Source organism: Vespa velutina, chromosome 7 (genome assembly GCF_912470025.1).
Source record: "Vespa velutina chromosome 7, iVesVel2.1, whole genome shotgun sequence".
Classification (NCBI taxonomy): domain Eukaryota; kingdom Metazoa; phylum Arthropoda; class Insecta; order Hymenoptera; family Vespidae; genus Vespa; species Vespa velutina.
The window spans coordinates 8,003,089-8,021,076 of NC_062194.1; the positions used below are offsets into that span (position 1 = coordinate 8,003,089).

The following is a 17,988-nucleotide window of genomic DNA, read 5'->3' on the forward strand; positions in this document are numbered from 1 at the left end:
CGAAAGAATCACACATTACTTGGATAAAACATTTTCATTTAAAATCCCTTCCCTTGAATGCGAAGCAGAGGTTGCTCGAACGCGTTTAAAAATGATCAAACGAGAAATTGAAAAAAGAGTAGGGGTATAGTTTTCGAGGTGGGAACGAAGAAAAAAAAAAAGAGAAGCAATGTACAGATAAACGTAAATACATTGACCGCATACTGATACGAGGTAGTTTAAACATCCTCTTTATCTCGCTGCAAATGGTTTTACGAGTTTCGACATTTCAAAGGCAAATGAGAAATGAGGTCATCGAAAGGTATGTATGTAGATCGCATATATATAATCGCGAATATGATAACAAAATGGCGATGAAAAAAAGACAAAGATGACGACGACGATGATGACTACGACGACGACGACGATGACGGCAACGACGACGACGATGACGACGACGACGACGATGACGACGACGACGACGACGACGATGACGACGACGATGACGACGACAACGAGGACGACGATGATACAACGAAAAGGTAGTAAAAGAAAGAAACGTTGTTCGAAAAATCATTTAACGATGGTTGATCTTAAAAAAAAAGAAATAGAAAAAAAATAATTAGATAAAAAAAAGAAAAAAGTTAAACGTTCGCACGTGTAGTGAATTTACGCTAGTAAATGAAGTCGATCTGGTAATTTAACCGCCATCCATTTTTATTTAAATTTACTGACTAGAGGGTCAACCGAGTTAACGAGTTAATAATAATAATAATAATAATAATAATAATAATAATAATAATAATAATAATAATAATAATAATAGTAATAATAATAATAATAATAATAATATTAATAATAATAATAATAATAATAATAATAATAATAATAATTCGTGCTTTATATAGAACTAGAATTAAAAGAACGTCGATGAAGAGTGAAAAAGAGAGAGAGAAAGAGAGAGAAAGAGAGAGAGTGATAGAGGAGTGAGAGATTTACATTCGACAAGTATAAAAAAAAAAACAACTTGAGTATAATGACCGAGAAAGAGAACTATTTATCGCTACCCTTTTTGTTTTCTCTTTTTTTTTTTTTTTTTCTTTACACTCAAGTAATTCATTATTTCCGATTTATTCTTCAGCAAGAAAAACATTCATCCATACGCATTTGCCTTTGATTCAAAAATTTTGATGACACGCCTATTCGATTTTTGTATTCGAAGAAAATTGTCGTATCGGTTATTTCGACTCGTTACGAATTATTAACTATAATGTTATAAAGGTCCGTAAAATCTGTTTCAATAGTCTTTCGTACGTGAATGTTTCTTCTTTTTCTTCTTCTTATTTCATTTTGTTTCATTTCATTCCATTTCATTTCATATTTCATTTTCATTTTTTTTTTTCTTATTTTTTAATAAAAAAGGGACATTTTTAATATAATCTGTCTTGATCGTTAAACGATCGAGTCGATTTTTCATCGCGATAACTAGACGCGTTCGGCACAACAATTTGTCCGCGTATATGTGTATTATCTGTATCTGTGTGTGTTATATGTATATCGTTTGATGGAAAGATATATTTTGTTTGTTTTCTTTTTTTGCTTATTTGTTTGTTCACAATAATTCATTATTACCGACCTCAATCGTGTTGTATGAGTTTTTAATGTGTGTAAGTATGCTCGCATGTATATATGTGCGTGTGTGTAAAAGTGTATATAGAGTGTGTTTTGTGTGTGTGTATGTGTATATATATATATACGTGTGTGCTTGTTTCTCTTATACAATTTCCGTATCCGTCTCATACTCTTACACAGTACCGTACAATAAGAAAGGTGATACAATCGTGTATCGGTGACACAAAAATTTTCAGTTCAACCACCTATCTGACACAATTCGAAAAATCAACTATATATGATACAAGAGATGTGTGTTACGCTTATTTAGTAATACAATTAAATATTAAATAATTATAGACTACATTTTCATTAACAAAAAAGAACTTAGCATACAGTCTGTGTACAAAAACCAGGATTTACAATAGCGTTTCTAACCTTCAATGTATAATAGGAATATAATAAATTTTTTTTTATCACATATAAAAAGCAGTTGTATATGTACATATCTGAGTAAGATTAGGTACCATTATTTAAACCGATAGAAGCTAGTACGTAATTTGGTACGCTGTGTTTAAATCTTGGATAGTCGATAAATATGAGAAATTAATTAATATGTCGTGTTATTTCCTGGTGTCTCGACATACTACTCGTTGGTACTTCTCCACAAATTCCTATGTATACACACGGTTTTTCTTATAATGCTTATATATCCTTGTTGCATGACACTTCAGTTCTCTTTTTTAATATTATTTATATAGTATTTATATATAACACGTGTTGCTTAATAAGTCAGAGCTATGGCCAGTTGGTGTAAGATCAGAATTTTTCTTTGCACTTAATCGTTCTTTTTTCTCCTACTCATGTTCTTTTATTTTATTTTATTTTTTTATTCTATTTTGCGATTTATGATCAAATGATCTAAGTTGATGTTTCTTTCTTTTTTTCTTTATTTATTTAACTTTTTTGTTTTCGTTCGTTCGTTCGTTCGTTCGTTCATTCATTCATTTCCGTTTTTCTTTCTTAAGATTTTCAATAAACAATTAAAAACAGCTTTGTATGGAAAGAGACCAGTTCTTCAAACTCTTTGAAACATTATGTATATCAGAACGATACAAATTAATTGTTCAATTCTCACATACCATTCTATGTCTCTACCGTCGAATAATATTATATATTTCGTTTCTTTGAAGAGAATATTAAAAACAAAATCCAAAAGAAAAAAAAAGAAAGAAAAAAAAAAAAATAATATGAAAAATAAGAAGAAGGAAAATCAACAACAACGACAATAATAACAGAAAGAAAAAAAAAGAGAGAAATGTTCGATTAGCACTGTGGTCAATTTTGTTCTACATCATTTACATAAAGTCACTTCGAAGGTGCGTGTCATTTTTACCCTGTCATAGCTCAGCTGCAGGTGTATATTATAAATCGATAAACGATTTTCCCCGATCGCTTTATTTTTATTTTTATTTATATTTTTATTTTTATTTTTATCTTTATCTTTATCTTTTTCTTTTTGTTTTTTATCCTTTTTTTCTCTTTTTGTTTTTTTCCCTTCCGATTTCATTAAATTACACAAAATGTAAGCAATTAATAAAAATGTTAATTCGATTCTTATAAGTCTACCCTAAAAATACGATGGAGTCGTACGATATTCAAGGCACAACTCTTTCAAATCGGTTGAACTGAAAGAAAGCACAATATAGGGACGACATCGGCATGATATTATGCATTTATTCGGACTCTGATATATATATATATATATATATATATATATATATATATATATATATATATATACACATATATATATATATATATGTATATTATAGTTATAATGTTTTTTTTTCTTTTTCTTTTTCTTTTCTTTTTGACATTGGAAAATGTGTCCTTCCTTATTATTCTTTGAGATTAAGTACAAAAAATTTCTTCTTCGTTATACCGAAAGACTATGCGACAAAAAAATATTTCGTTTTGGAGCGTTAAAATCTTGTTACCACATGTTGTTTTCTTTTCTTTTTTTTAATGAGTGACAAGCGCGTTGGTGTAACCAAATATTTCCTATTATTATTAACAATCCACGCAGCGCACGAAAAAAATCGTGATCTATACGTTTGTCTTGTATTCGGTAGAGACAGAATATCCCATAACACTAGTCGCTATACATTTATACAATCTTATCATATTCCTAAATTTGAATTCGCATGTGTTCATTGAGGCAAATCGAATTCATAACTTTTTCTTTTATCTTTTTTTTTTTCTTTTTTTTTCTTTTTTTTTTTTTTATAACACTGTTGTTATTCTAGCAAAATGAATTGCGTATATTTTGCGAAATAGACACGAACGCGAATGAAATTTTTTTATTTGTTTTTCTTTCTTTATTTTCTTTTTTTTTCTTTTTTTTTGCTTTTTTCCCCATTTTATTTCTTTTTTTGTTTTCTTTTTTGTATAAAATAATATAGCTTTAATATATGGCTTGAAAATCGATTTGAAACTTCATGTGTATGACATTTTTTACCCACAGCGATATGTGTAGAAAAACGTAAAATGTGAAATAACTTTGAGACTGAAATTAAAGATATCAATTGTAGTTTACCTCAATTAACATGCATATATTCTGTCTTCAAACGAAATCGTCTTCCTAATTTCTTGCAGTGCAAATGATGCCACATCATATATATGAATGTAAAGTAACTGCCCACAGTGAAACTGACAGATTAATATAAGTTTGCAAAGTCCAATTACAAGAAACAATTTTTCAAGTATATTATATCTGTACATACGTTTTCCATTCAACACCAAGCTGCTGGCACAGTAATAATTAAAAGATTGTGACATGATTTCTCTGAGGCAGCAACTCAATAGGAGGTCGATATTTAGTATTCATTATGGATCCTGGCTTGTACTTTGGGATGATTCACAATTATGTGGACTGCGAATTTGATGTGCTAGAAGAGGTGTGTGAACTGGAGATGGTCCAGGCTGTGGCTGATCTTCTTGCATTTGTTGTATTACAGAAACTTCGGGATAACTAGAATGTATATAAAAAAAAAGAAAAACAAAAATTCAATTAACAATATGTAATTAAATATATTATTTTTTTTAAAGAATATCACATTACTTTAAATATATGTTCACAGCTCGTACGAAAGCTGTTTTTACGAAGAAAAAAAAAAGAAATAAGTAAATAAAGAAAGAAAGAAAAAGAGTCGAATATTTCTTAAATACCTTACCCTATAGACGCAGATCCCCAAACTACACTACGACCAGATCGCAATAAGTCTCTCGTTTGAGGCTGATATTTCTCTGTTTCTTCTACGCAATCTTCCCTTGTTTCTTCGATTTCTGGTTCCATTTCAGAACAATAAACTACTGCTTTTTCCAAAGTCTTTTTAGCACTGTTACTACGTTCTAATCCAAATCCGTTCGTTGAATCATTGGATTGTGCTGGAGGAGACCAATTATTGTATGGTAGTGTATAAGGTGCTGTTGGTGGATATGGTCTCTGAAAATAAATAAAGGATCAATAATAAATACTCTCATCTCTTTAATATTTTGTTTTGTTTTGTCTGTATGTGTGCGTGCATGTATATGTATTTAATACGATAATCAATCCAATATTGTAATAATCAATTTTACTTACTTTATCTAACTCATCGTGAAGCCACTCAACAGCATGCATCCATTTTCTTTTCAATTCGGATGAGTGACACAAATATCGATGTGCAGCTCTACATTTACTAAACAATTGTACCATACACTTTATACATTGGTATGCTCTTTTCTGTTGTTGATTTTTATATTTCTGAATTATGTCAAATAATCCCTCCCTTTCTTCGTATAAACCTGCGAAATATATATTACATATACATATTATATCAATATAAAAGTATTTCTTATTACTACAAAAAAAAAAAGAAAGAAACAAAACAAAAAAAATATATATATATTTTACCTTGAAGTGCTGTACAAATACGATTATTCTGCCAATTATCTTCCATAAGAAGTATAGCAAGAAGAAGATCCGTATGATGCCTTAATTCGTGTGCATAAACGAAACTTATTTGTAAAAGTAATTCGCTAATTACTGTTCGCGATAAATTGAAGTTTTCCCAACAACAAAACTGTAATAACTTGGTAGTATCTTCGGTAACATTAGCATCTTCGATCAACTTTTTCATATAACTGTTAATATAATAGAAAAGAAAAGAAAAAGAAGAAATTAAAATAATAGTTTAAATGATCTATAATATTACTTGTTTTGAATTAAATTAATGCCTTGCCTGTTTTCAACAAAAAGAAGTTCGGCTGCTTGCGGTTGAATAGGCATGAGATAGCCTGACTGGCATGATGAATCACCATATGGATTTGGCAAAGGTGGTTCTTTCGAAGTTGTTCTCGAAGATACGTCACAACAACGTATCAACATACTAACAACTTGATGAAGTTTCGTCAATTCAGGATATTGATATTTTATTGCTGGTCCAGGCCCTTCGTCAATTGCGACTGACATGAATGTAACTGGAACGTTAAGCTGAAATAAAAAAATTCAAATTAATTATCAATAACTCGTATCGCTTATGCTACCTTATAAAAGAAAGTAAAACCGTAAAAAATTTACCGTGAGCAATTGTAATTTCTCTTGTAATCCTAAATTAGCATACATGTGAAATAATGAAAAATAATGTGGAAGGTGGCGACCATGATCGGAGATTTCTCTTTGGAGTAACGAAAGTACCGCATGCATTAGATGATCGCTCAGTTTTACAGTGGGTTCTGAAAGTATATCTGTGGAAAGTATATATGTAGTTAAGTATATAATCGGTATATGGAAGTATAAAATTATGAAACTTTCAATATACATGAAAAGATGAAAGCTGAATATACAAAAATGTATGAATACTTACTTGATGAATTTATACTAGTACATATTGATGGGCTATCGTGTAATGAAAAATGTGCAAGACACACTACAATTTTAACAAAGGCTGTTCTTACTTCGGTACTAGGACAACTTAAAAGATATTCACAAAATCTGTAAATAATAAATTTCCATTAGTATAATAAAACATCAATTGTAAAAAATATATTTTTCTTTATATTAATTTATATACCTATGTGGATGATTCAGAAGAACATTATGAGCGAACCAAGAGCGTACTGCTTTACTATTACAAAGATGATGACATAAAATATCATTCCACTCTGTGGCTGCTCCACGTAATGTTTTTTTAGTATGAAAACCAGTGAAGAATAAAAATCTCGACGCTAATTGAACTGCTAACATCGATAATTCCTCTGCTTCTGGGCTCTATAATAAGTTTTTTGTTTTCAATTACGTTTACTATTTTAATTCATATTTCTTTGTATTTTATATATTTACATTAATAAATTAAGTCTTGGTAACAAACTTACAGGTTTTTCATTAAGATATTGTCTGTTAATATTATGATTATCAGAAGACACTAATTTTTTTATAAATTGAAAATATTCTGCACTAAATTGATTCCGATTATGCATAAACTTAATATTCTGCTTCCTCACACTGTATTCGATAGCTTGTGGCATTTTCATTACACCTAGCTTAGTATCTGTAAAAATAATTAACTAGAATGTAATTGCATTTACATCATTCTATAAAAATTATATAAAAATTAGACCATTTCATATTCTTTATATATTTTACTAGTTTATAATTACTGCAGCATATTAAATACTTAAACTATATTGCAGAATGCATATATATGTGTGCGTGTGTGTTTGAGTGTGTGTGTACATTCACATACATACATACATGCATACTTATTCGCAATTAAACTCCTGCTCATGTGTATAAGTATAGTTATGTATGTATGTATGTATGTATGTATGTATATATATATATATATATGGTGCTATTAGGAATATGGTATATAGTACGTGTATAAAATAGTCTCATGTGTCTCAATAATAATATATCACAGAAACATTGAATATGTATATAATGAAGATAAATTTCTTCAAATAAACAATAATACTTACATAATGATAATTCGTTGAAACTTTTCATTAAAGAATTTTCTTCTATGTCTAGTCTGGTATAAAAAAGCATATACGCATTCCACCATCGTTTTTGTTTACGGTAACTGACACGTTTCGATATATGATCAAAAACTTCGCCTAAATAATCACCACCAAAGCATTGTGATTTCATTTCTTCTTCCTCTTCCATTTTACATTCTGTTACATCTCCATCATCGAATTTATACCATTTAGCAGTACCATCGGTTTGTCTGTAATAATACAGATAATAGTTTAAAAACTAATATCCGTTACTTTAAGATTAAATGCATAATACAAACCTATGCAAAATATAAGAATAATAATGGCCACCACTAGCCTGGCCACTATGTACTACGATGCCAGTTAATTGATATTTTGTACAAGTTCCTTTTATAGATTCCTCATAATCACAATCTATGACTTCTCCTTCCAACTTAGCTAAGCCAGAGACTGTATAGGGTTCCATATCAAGATCTCTTGGGAACTCGAAATAATCATTAAATTTAATAGCACAAACTCGTTCATAGTCATACTCAAACCTTTTTAGTTGTATCGCTAAAATAGGTGGCAGTTTTTTCACGCATAACCTCTTTACTGTTACTACCTAAAAACATAATAAACAAGTATATGTAGATAATTTTATAAAAACTCATATAGTTATATAATATATCCGTAAATAATATCTATAAATAAACAAAACACAATCAAAAGTGTAAAATCATACTTTTTTGTTGCATTTATCACAATGATAAGCATCGGCTCCTTCCAATAGTTCACCTTTCACATATTGTTCAAGAGAATCCAATAAATTACTATGATTCCTTATATCCACACTAATCACACTGAATGGTTCTTCTTTGGAATATCTGGAGGTAATGTAACGTGGTATTATAGTCTACCGAAAATAGGAGAATATAAGAATTAAAAAGGTACCTATGAGGGCAACCTTTGCAGATTTTTTGATCACTGTATGAGCCACCAAGAATTTTACTCATTATTTGTTCATGCCCCAAAGCTTTAAGTGCTTCATCCAAGCTTTCCACTAAACTCATAAAAAACTCCACTGCATCTTGCTGTTCCCTAAGATTTACAGGTTCACCCTGCAGTCTGTAATCAAAAATTCAATGTTTACTTATGAAAACAGAATAAAATTATTCAAAATATTTGTTGTCTGTATAGATATAGAAATGACTATATCATTAATTTTGATACCTGTACATTAATTACATAACATATATAAAAATACATATAACAACATAAAAATCATTGTATGCTTGTAATACAAAGATATTAAAAATAGATCAAAATTGTTTTTTTATTCGTTTTATTCCACTTACTTAAAATGTTTCCAAAGACCTCTTGGTATGTAATATTGTAATTTGCTATAAGCTAAATGCCCAAATATTGCTTGCACTTGTTTTAATATGCCGATATTATATTCCTTCCTCGATTCGTCAACTCCACATTTTTCTTCATTGGTGTCATTATCATTTGCTTCTATAGTTTGTTCTCCTTCGATTCTTTCTTCCCCAGAAAAATCTTCGTTTAAATCAGTTGCTGCTCCTTCTGCAGCTAATAGTCCAACTCTAATACTTTCAACCATATATAATTGTTGTAATACTGAATTCATATAACATGTAGCTCCTGCATTCTTCAAACCTACGAAGCCTTTAAGTGGCCTAAGCCCAACTGGTGGTAAATAGTCCCATTCAATTAATGGCTCATCTCTTTCCGAATAAAACATGTCAGTGAGCATCGTGACTAGAAGTTTCATGTTGGGTACACAGCCTGTACAAAGACCTACAAGTAAATCGAATGCTGCGCTAGTTGACTGAGGAGTAGTACAAACTGGACAAGCTTGCGATGAACTTAATTCTCCGGTACTACGAAGTTGCAGCATTAAACGTGATGCAGGGAAGACGAAATCTTCTACTAATTCCTAAAATTAGTATAAAAGGATATTAATGAATATAAAAATATTAACAATTAAAAATCATGGATTTTTTTGTTTATATTGCAATAAGATTTATACATTAGACTAATCCTATTAGATATTTTATTATAACGTTATACCTTTATCAAATTTATTCCATGTTTCTCGTCAGATCCAATTTCATACTTTTTACTAGCAGGCAAGAAGGCTACTAATTCCTTAGTTAAACTAAGGTGTCCTTCAAGAACTGCCTCGTCCACATGACTTTCTCCTGATTCCTTAACACTATCTCTTACATGTTTTAACCAAGTTATTTCAATATTTAGTAAGTTTTCTATAGCTGAGACAGAACATCCTGATATATGTGCATAATTTAATAATCTACATAAGAGCTGAAATATATAAAACATATTCATAAAAATGAACACTATTATACAAGCATGATCAATAAAACACCATGAAATTCATGATTACTTGAAAATACTCATGACACTGTTTTGAATTTTCCATAACTGTAGTATTTAAAACAGTAAAGAGTAATGAAATAGTAAATAACACTGGTGGATTTCCACTACGGCACCATGTCGACACAAGGAAAAATTGCTCTGCTGCCACAATTCTAATTGCTCTCGATGTACTCAGTAATACAAGGTCTATTAAAAACATATGCCACATCTTGTCTCTCAATAGAACTTCAAATGCCGCCGAATTGAGCGCTAAAGCTATTGTCAAGACTTCCAATGCTTCTTTACAAACTGTTAAATATATATACATGTATATATGTAAAATTAATAATACTTTTCTTTTTATGCTAAAAATCTGAACTTTTTCTTTGTATGTGATATTTATACATTACCTAATACATCATTATTATCAGGACATCTTTGTTCTTTCTGATTTAATTCATGCATTGTATGAAGACTTTCAATGGATGCATTAATATTATTCAAATTTCCAGTTGATGCAGCCCACGCTAATCTAATTATGGCACGAATAGTGGCCACATCAGGTAAATCCCGTGAAATAGCTAGCATAAAAAGCTGATGACACCTATCAGAATCAGTTCCACCAGAAAACATTCGTAGTGATAAAGGTTTTACTAAACGTGCTGCAACATTTCTTAGCATATATTCAGTGGTTTGATTAGGTATGCTTTGTAAAGCCTGTTTTAAAACAGTTACAGGATCTTGATTATTTTGTATGTGATTATTGTGATTTTCCGAATGTCCAGCTTGAACTTTATCCAATACACATACCACAATATTTCCAACTACTGTTAGTAAAAATTTGCAGAGTTTCAGCACTGTCAAATAGGCAGATCGTTTAGTAGTTTCATCTGCATTTGGTAAAAATTTATTTTTTGTTAACATATCGAGTACAACTCCTACTTCACCACTTTTAATAAAATTAAATTGAAACTTAAATGGTCTATCAGATAGAGGATCAGGAGCTGGCATCAACAATGCATATAACACCTACAAAGACAATATAATTAATGTTATATCTATTCAACATATATTAGCAATTAATTATTTGCATATATAGATTACTAACCTCTAAATTATATAAAACTTCACTAGGACTTGCAGTAAAAAATAAAGAATCTACTGTTGTGTTGTGTTCATTACAATGCGGATTCTGTGAAGTTTCATCATCTTCATAATGGCCAAAAAGCCATTGTAATCTTGATACTGTCAAATTATCAGGTGGTACTAATTGCAAAAGATTTCGAGCACCATCGCGTAACTGAGCATGTTGCAGTGTACAACCAAGATCTGCTAATTGGAAGAAAAAATTCACACACTGTGGCCTCTGTGACATGACCTGCAACATATTAAAACACATGGAGTCGGAAATTCTATTTATTAAACAGATAAAAACAACTAACTTACCACTCCAGGTAAACTGTTCTCTACATTTGGCCCATCATAAGGATGATGCGGAGAACTAGTTGAACTATCTGAACTGCTATCTGGAGAACTAGGCAGATTACTATTTATCTGACTTAATCTGGCAGATAATAGCTGAAGGAAAAAAGAGCAAATTCGTCGTTTACTTTTATCACGTTATTATCTCACTTTTACTTTCTAATAATGACAAGACATAATCAAAGTATAAAATAACATAAGTACAAACCATTTTATCTCTAAGTGGAATTTGAGATAATAATTTTCTATCATCTGCTTGTTCCAAACCTTCGCCATTAATGAATAAATCGAGTTTCACATTTGTTCCAATCTCTCTCCCTTTCAATCGACGTAATATTTGACGTTTTAATGAAGCCAATGTATCATTACTGTGTGTATATATCTCTATATCATCCGTATTACGAATATGATTTGGAAATCTAATTATAAGAGATAAATGTTTTCCACGAGCTGCTCTGTAATAAAATAAAACAAGATATGTAAATAAATGCAAAGATTAAAACAATATTCAATTTTTACCTATGTAATGGTAATATTTTTCGTTCTTCTGGAAATGCAGTGTCACATTCATTTATGTACTCTTGCAATACTTTCATTACACGACACATTTTTATAGCCTCTACTTTAATTTTATTTGACATTTGCTCATCCCTTTCTTCTTTCTTTCCAAGATAAACCTTACTTAAGGCAGACACAGTATCGTAATGGGTCTTTAATCTATCCATACATTCTGCTATGTAATCATCATGAAACTCTAGTGCAGATGATTGCAGACGTGGTCCTAAATTAGTATTTACTTCTTTTAAAAGTTCTATAGCACGATTTGCGATTTCTTCAGGACTATTTGTTACCACCTACGATAATATTTATAAGTATATAACAATAAAAACATAAAGCATGTTAATAAAAATAAAAAATAGAAAAGATATACATACCCGCCACAAATAATCAGTTCCAATCAAATCAACATCATCCATAAGTAATGTTCTTTTCTTTAGTATTAACTTTCCTTGTTTAGAATTAACAGTTTTAAAAAATCTCTCATAACACTTTATACCACTTTCAGTAAGTAACGTTGGATCTAACCGCAGTATATTATTTTCAAAAAAGTTCGTAGTTATTCCTGGGTCAAGATCCTGTTCTTCTCCCATAAGTTTAGAAAACCATTTGAAACAAGCCTCGCGATCTGAGACAAATACACCTTGTTCGGCTAAACATTGCCAAATTTGGTTAGCTTGTTCTGCACATAACCATAACTGACCATCCTGTTGGAGGAAATTATAATATTTAATATCATACATGTTGAAATTGTAAATTTTAAAGCAAATAAGAAGACATATGAGCACAACATACTCTTAATAGAAAACGCAAAAAATTAAGTCTTTCGTGCACTTGCATAATATGATTGTATCGACCATCAGGCACAAAGGTATTTGGATCAAGGTCTGGATTCTCCTTTACCAATTGACGCACTTTGTCCATATAATTTGTTAAACTGTTAGTTACAAGTACTACAACTAAATGGTCCTGCTGTAAACGTTCTATAACATCCTGTCTGAAAATTAAAAAAAAAAAAAAAATAAAAAAAAAAAAAAAATAAAAAAAATAAATAAATAAGCAAATCATCTACGATAATATTATAATATAAGTATACATGTTTTTTGTAAATACCTATAATGTAAATTATGGCTACGTTGATGAGCTGGATTAGAATTTGCTTCGTATAATAAACAAATCTCTCGGATTTGTTTCAGAGCAGGTAAAGCCCATTTGTCCCCACTTTTTAATTCTTCTACACATTTATCTAACCAGATTGTCTTTTGTGCATCTCTTTCTTGCGAACATGAATAGTCCAAAATTTTAACATGTGCATTCAAAGCCTGATCCATTATCTCAGTGGGAACTTCGTCTGAATGAGCCAAATTCCAAAAAAGGGTTAACACCTAATAAATATAGCAATTAAAATGTTTCATTATTAATATATATACACGCACACACATACATTATATATTTAATTAAAATCAATAAATTTTCAAACCTTATGAGCCATAACTCCATCTTTATCATCTTCTGCTAATCTTCTGATCAATTCTAACAATTTTTCTCGCTGTTTTTTATTAGCAGTTTTCCAACTTGCCTAGAATGTAAATAACAGTTGAATGATCACAATACTCAATGAAAATGATACTTTCACATAATAATTAAAATAATACCTGAAAGCATTCAAATAGATGGTCGAGTTGTTCAGGACTAAAATCCCAGGCTAATTTAGCCAACAAATCATGAACATTCTTCACAATAGCTTCATGTTTGCCGGCTTGAGCTGCCCATATGTTATCTAAGTCTTCTAATGTGAGGGCACGTACTTTTATGATAAATCGTAAAATTTTTTCCAACTTTTCTACATATTGTGGTTGATGTAGCGAATCTCTCAAAACTATTTCCAATACTCCGTTATCTTTAATCCATTTCTATAATATCAAACAAGTAAACTTTAGTGAATGTTAAAAAATTAAACATTATAAAAGAAAATCGAGAGACAAAACTTACAGCCATACGTTCAGCAGTCAACCATTCTTCCTCCTCTACAGCTGTATTACGATGCTGATAATAATTCACACTTGTAATAACCTTATTTACTTCGTTTAAAGCATTCATTTTTCCATTAAAGGAAGATATTTGTAATAGTCTCAATATCATTTTTAATCTCAGTATTTCCAGGTTTTTAATCATTTCTTCTTGATGAGGTACTCTCGATACCAAACATTTTGCAGCTTTAATTATGGCTGATATGGCATCGTTTTTTGCTTCATTTTTTGCCTCTTTTTTTAATTCATCATCAGTTAAGTTGTCCAAGATAACAGGTATCATTTCCTAGATTAAGAAACAAAATTTAATATATATATTTAATAATATTTATACTATTTAATTATACATATATATATATATATATATATATATAATTTAATAATAATAATAATACATATATATTATGTATAATATCAAAAAAATGAATGAAAAATAACAATATTTACCACAATGGGCATAAGGTATTTTATTATTGTATGGACAGTCAGTAATTCATAACATAAACCAAAAGGCCTAATCAGGGCATAGATTACTGGTACAGTTAAATTACGACGACTTTGAAATCTTGAGAGAAGAATTTCAAATCCTTTTAACCTTCCAAATCTAAAACATCATACCAAAAGAGAATAAGAAAAACAATAATTTTATAACATAATGTTATCTAAATTATAGATTATAAAATACCTATTTATTAGATCTACAAGCCATCCACGAGGTGTTCTTGACTCGATAGGTGGACGTGCATAAAGTTCCTCATCTGGTATATTACATCCAGGAGGAACAGTTTCAGATGCTCTTGCTGCATTAAATGTATGAAATCTGTGGAAGATTTTTATGTCATATACATATTTAATTATATTAATAAATAGAGAATCTTTAAATATAATGATAAAATTCACAAACTTACTTATTACTGGGATCAAAAACCATTGCCAATAAATCAAGTAATGGAAACCAATCCTCATCTAATTTCAAAACACAGAGTTCCACTAAATGTTCACAATTTGCATTGATATAGTTGTGAATGTGCGATTTCCAACTATTTACCGCATCGTCCGTTAATATTTTGGTAAAAGAAATTGTAAGCCCTTCACGAAAGAAACGCTGACACGCTTCGCTTTGTACATCAATTCCTAAAGTGTGCAAGAAATTAAAAAACATATAATAGGGATGTCAAGATATTACTAACCCTTTTTACAAAGCTCAATGCTAGCTTGTAAGAGGCACTCTAATTCTTGTTCAGGTAGGACTGGAACGACCCATCGTGAACTAGATATTTTTTCATGAAGAATGTTAAGTTTAGAGATAGGAAAATCAGGTTCTCTAAGGTGCTGATTACTGTCATCTACAGAAGTTATAGTATCGTTGACACACTCAGTTTGTACCACATTTTCTGCGAGGTGAAGACCTGACATTGAATCAGCTAATTGTTGTGAACCAGGTGGACTATGCATCTGTCAAATAAATTATAACAAAATGTTTAAGGAATATAAGAAAATGAAAAACTTGTGTATTGGATGATATAACAATAATATAAATTTATTATATATTCCAAGAAGCATTAGTCGCTTTGTTTGCAATATTTTTTATAAATTTGCACATAAGTACATATTATTAAATCGTCATGCAATTTCAAATACCTGTGAACTCTGCTGGCTATCGGGAGGATCTATTCCTACCCCCTGGCCCCTTGTAGCAATCGTCATTTTCTGGCTGTTCACTAGGCTCCAATTCTTTTAGTAATTCTTGGTCCAACGATTGCACCACCAATAACAAACACTCGATTCATGTACTGACATTAAATATAATTATATCCTAAAGGCCTTGTTTCGATAAAGAATACCTACATTATCTGCAACAAAAATTTATTCAGACATTTCTGTTTTCATAATCGTATCAATATAAAGCCTAATAATTTAAACTGATAATATGAAGTTTACGAAAATCATGAGACCTTTGATCAAACATTAAAAAGATATACGAATCATACAACGATGATAATGAATTGCACATTAAGTGCAATTTATTATGCTCAAAGATAGCTTTTCAAAATGTACAGCTACAAAATGGTCTTCTCCTCGAAAATTAATATAATATTAAAATATCGTTATATAAGTATTTCTGTTTCAAAGGACAAAAAAAAAAAGATATTGCCGAAAATTCCACAATAGAGATCATTCGAACGCGTGTAAAATCGCGACTATAATGTAAGCCCTACGAATATAATGAAAAACATTAGAAAATAGAAAGGAATTATCAAGAAAGACACGACCTTTTTCATAAATGCGATAGAAAATAGGTTGTAAAACGATCGGCACACATAACACACAACGGAAAAAGAAAAAGAGAGAGCTAGAAAAAGAGAGAGCTAGAGAGAGAAAGAGAGAGAGAAAAAGAGAGAGAGAGAGAGAGAGAGAGAGAGAGAGGGAGAAAGAGAGAGAAAGAGAGTCGACACGAAGGACAAAAGGTAAAAATGAAAAATGAAAAGCAAAAAGGAAAAAGAAAAAGAAAAAAAAATCGTTGAACCGTACAATATCAGATGTAATTTCCAAAAGATCGAAGAACGCAGTCTGGTGTAATGAAGACAAGAAAGAAAAAAAAAACGTTGGAATATTTGGAGACGGGATGCAATGTGCTTTTGGAAGATGCTCGGAGATATTACGAAGACGAACGAATCGAATGGAAAGACCTGGAAGGAAGAAGTGAGGAATGAAGGAAGGAAGGAAGGAAGGAAGCAAGGAACGAACGAACGAAGGAACGAACGAACGAACTAACGACGAACTAACGAAGGAAGGAAGGAAAGAAGAAAAAAAGGAAGGGAAGGAAAGAAAGAATGAAAAACAGAAAGACTCACGTCTAAAATCTGAAAAATAAATTATGTCGTGTCTCACGAATGACTTCTCCCCCGCGGCGGGGTGTATGGCCGAACCGTCGAACTGTCAACCGAGCCTAAGCGAGGAAGATGGAACTCGCCAAGACGAGTCGCCGGTTCTTTGGCCGACCTTCTAGGAGGGAGTTCGGAGAGGGGAAGTTATACGAAAACCAAAGAATTTCCTCTCGTGAGTTGGGAGAAAAATCGAACTGGATATATCAGCGAATTACGTAGAACGTTGTACTTACGAAGAGTGAGGAAGCAAGAGCGCGGAGCGAAGAGAAAGAGAGGAAGGGAGAAGGAGAAAAAAGAGAGAGACAGAGAGGGAAGGGAGGAGGGAGGGCGCAGAGAGAGAGAGAGAGAGAAAGAGAGAGAGAGACGATGGAAGTCTCCAACTACCGAACGACGTTTCAATAGGAAGGATACGAGACTTTTGTAGAACACGCCGATTCCTCAATAAGGAGAAACGTGGTCGAAGGTCGATCGTTCTGCGATCAGCTTAAAGGATTTTGACAAACCTCCCGCTCCAGGGAGCACCTATTTTCGCCCGTTCACTCGGCCGGGCCACCTCCGGACAAAATGGCTACCATCCTAACGATTGCCACTACGGTATTAACGAAAGAGGCGCGTATTTTATTTTACGTCGTCGTCCCGAAAACACGATATCACGTAGATTTTTTAGCGCGATTATCGTCGACCGAACGAGGGTAATATTCCGTTTCTCTTTCGTGTCGAGAACGCACCTTTACATAGTAAAGGGTAATAGAAATTTATCTCTTGCACTTTTTGACGTGACGTTATGGAACTCACTGGCGAATCTGTAAACACGACTCTCGTGGCGCTAACGTTGCGTCCGTGGCTTGAAGTTCGCTCTATGAAAGCGCCATCATCCTTCGGCATGATTTGACCGCTAAATTTTGATTTCTTACTATCGACGTTATATTTATTAATCATTATTTTTCAATATTCGTAACATATATTTTTACGTCGTAATTGTAATAATAATTCTAGATCATTCTTAATCGTTTTAT

The 17,988-nt window shown here is 31.4% G+C and overlaps 2 protein-coding genes across 6 annotated transcripts in view; both read right to left on the bottom strand.

Annotated features, from left to right (window-relative positions):
- The window catches only part of LOC124950457 (2-Hydroxyacid oxidase 1), a 34,450-nt gene extending 29,940 nt beyond the window's left edge, over positions 1-4,510 (bottom strand). Inside the window, exon 1 of the mRNA XM_047497184.1 lies at positions 4,377-4,510. The gene's annotated coding sequence lies outside the window, so the exon portion shown is untranslated. The remainder of the gene's footprint in view (positions 1-4,376) is intronic.
- LOC124950443 (probable ubiquitin carboxyl-terminal hydrolase FAF-X) lies at positions 673-17,788 on the bottom strand. Of its 5 annotated transcripts, XM_047497135.1 has the most exons (34): positions 17,476-17,783; positions 15,726-15,937; positions 15,275-15,539; positions 14,993-15,218; positions 14,770-14,904; positions 14,532-14,688; positions 14,047-14,370; positions 13,710-13,967; positions 13,535-13,633; positions 13,168-13,439; positions 12,850-13,051; positions 12,432-12,761; positions 12,016-12,350; positions 11,705-11,951; positions 11,461-11,592; positions 11,123-11,392; positions 10,825-11,043; positions 10,425-10,731; positions 10,043-10,323; positions 9,709-9,960; positions 8,973-9,574; positions 8,569-8,742; positions 8,360-8,501; positions 7,935-8,239; positions 7,615-7,865; positions 7,009-7,184; positions 6,708-6,904; positions 6,501-6,628; positions 6,215-6,381; positions 5,877-6,127; positions 5,549-5,778; positions 5,237-5,439; positions 4,827-5,098; positions 673-4,624 (listed from the first exon to the last, which is right to left on the bottom strand). In XM_047497135.1, the coding sequence occupies exons 2-34, from the start codon at positions 15,789-15,791 to the stop codon at positions 4,480-4,482; spliced, it is 7,620 nt and encodes a 2,539-aa protein (XP_047353091.1). In that variant the 5' UTR covers positions 15,792-15,937; positions 17,476-17,783; the 3' UTR covers positions 673-4,479. The 5 variants fall into 5 exon arrangements, with proteins under 5 accessions (XP_047353091.1, XP_047353089.1, XP_047353090.1 ...); XM_047497133.1 differs by having other exon boundaries at positions 10,425-11,043; positions 17,701-17,788; XM_047497134.1 differs by having other exon boundaries at positions 6,215-6,369; positions 10,425-11,043.
- Between the last annotated feature and the right edge of the window lie 200 nt (positions 17,789-17,988).

Coding starts and splice junctions, on each gene's coding strand:
- LOC124950443 (XM_047497133.1), bottom strand. CDS start 15,791: ATGACGATTGCTACAAGGGGCCAGGGGGTAGGAATAGATCCTCCCGAT. Junction 15,540..15,725: donor ATAGCCAGCAGAGTTCACAG/GTATTTGAAATT, acceptor TTTATTTGACAG/ATGCATAGTCCACCTGGTTC. Junction 9,575..9,708: donor ATGGAATAAATTTGATAAAG/GTATAACGTTAT, acceptor TACTAATTTTAG/GAATTAGTAGAAGATTTCGT.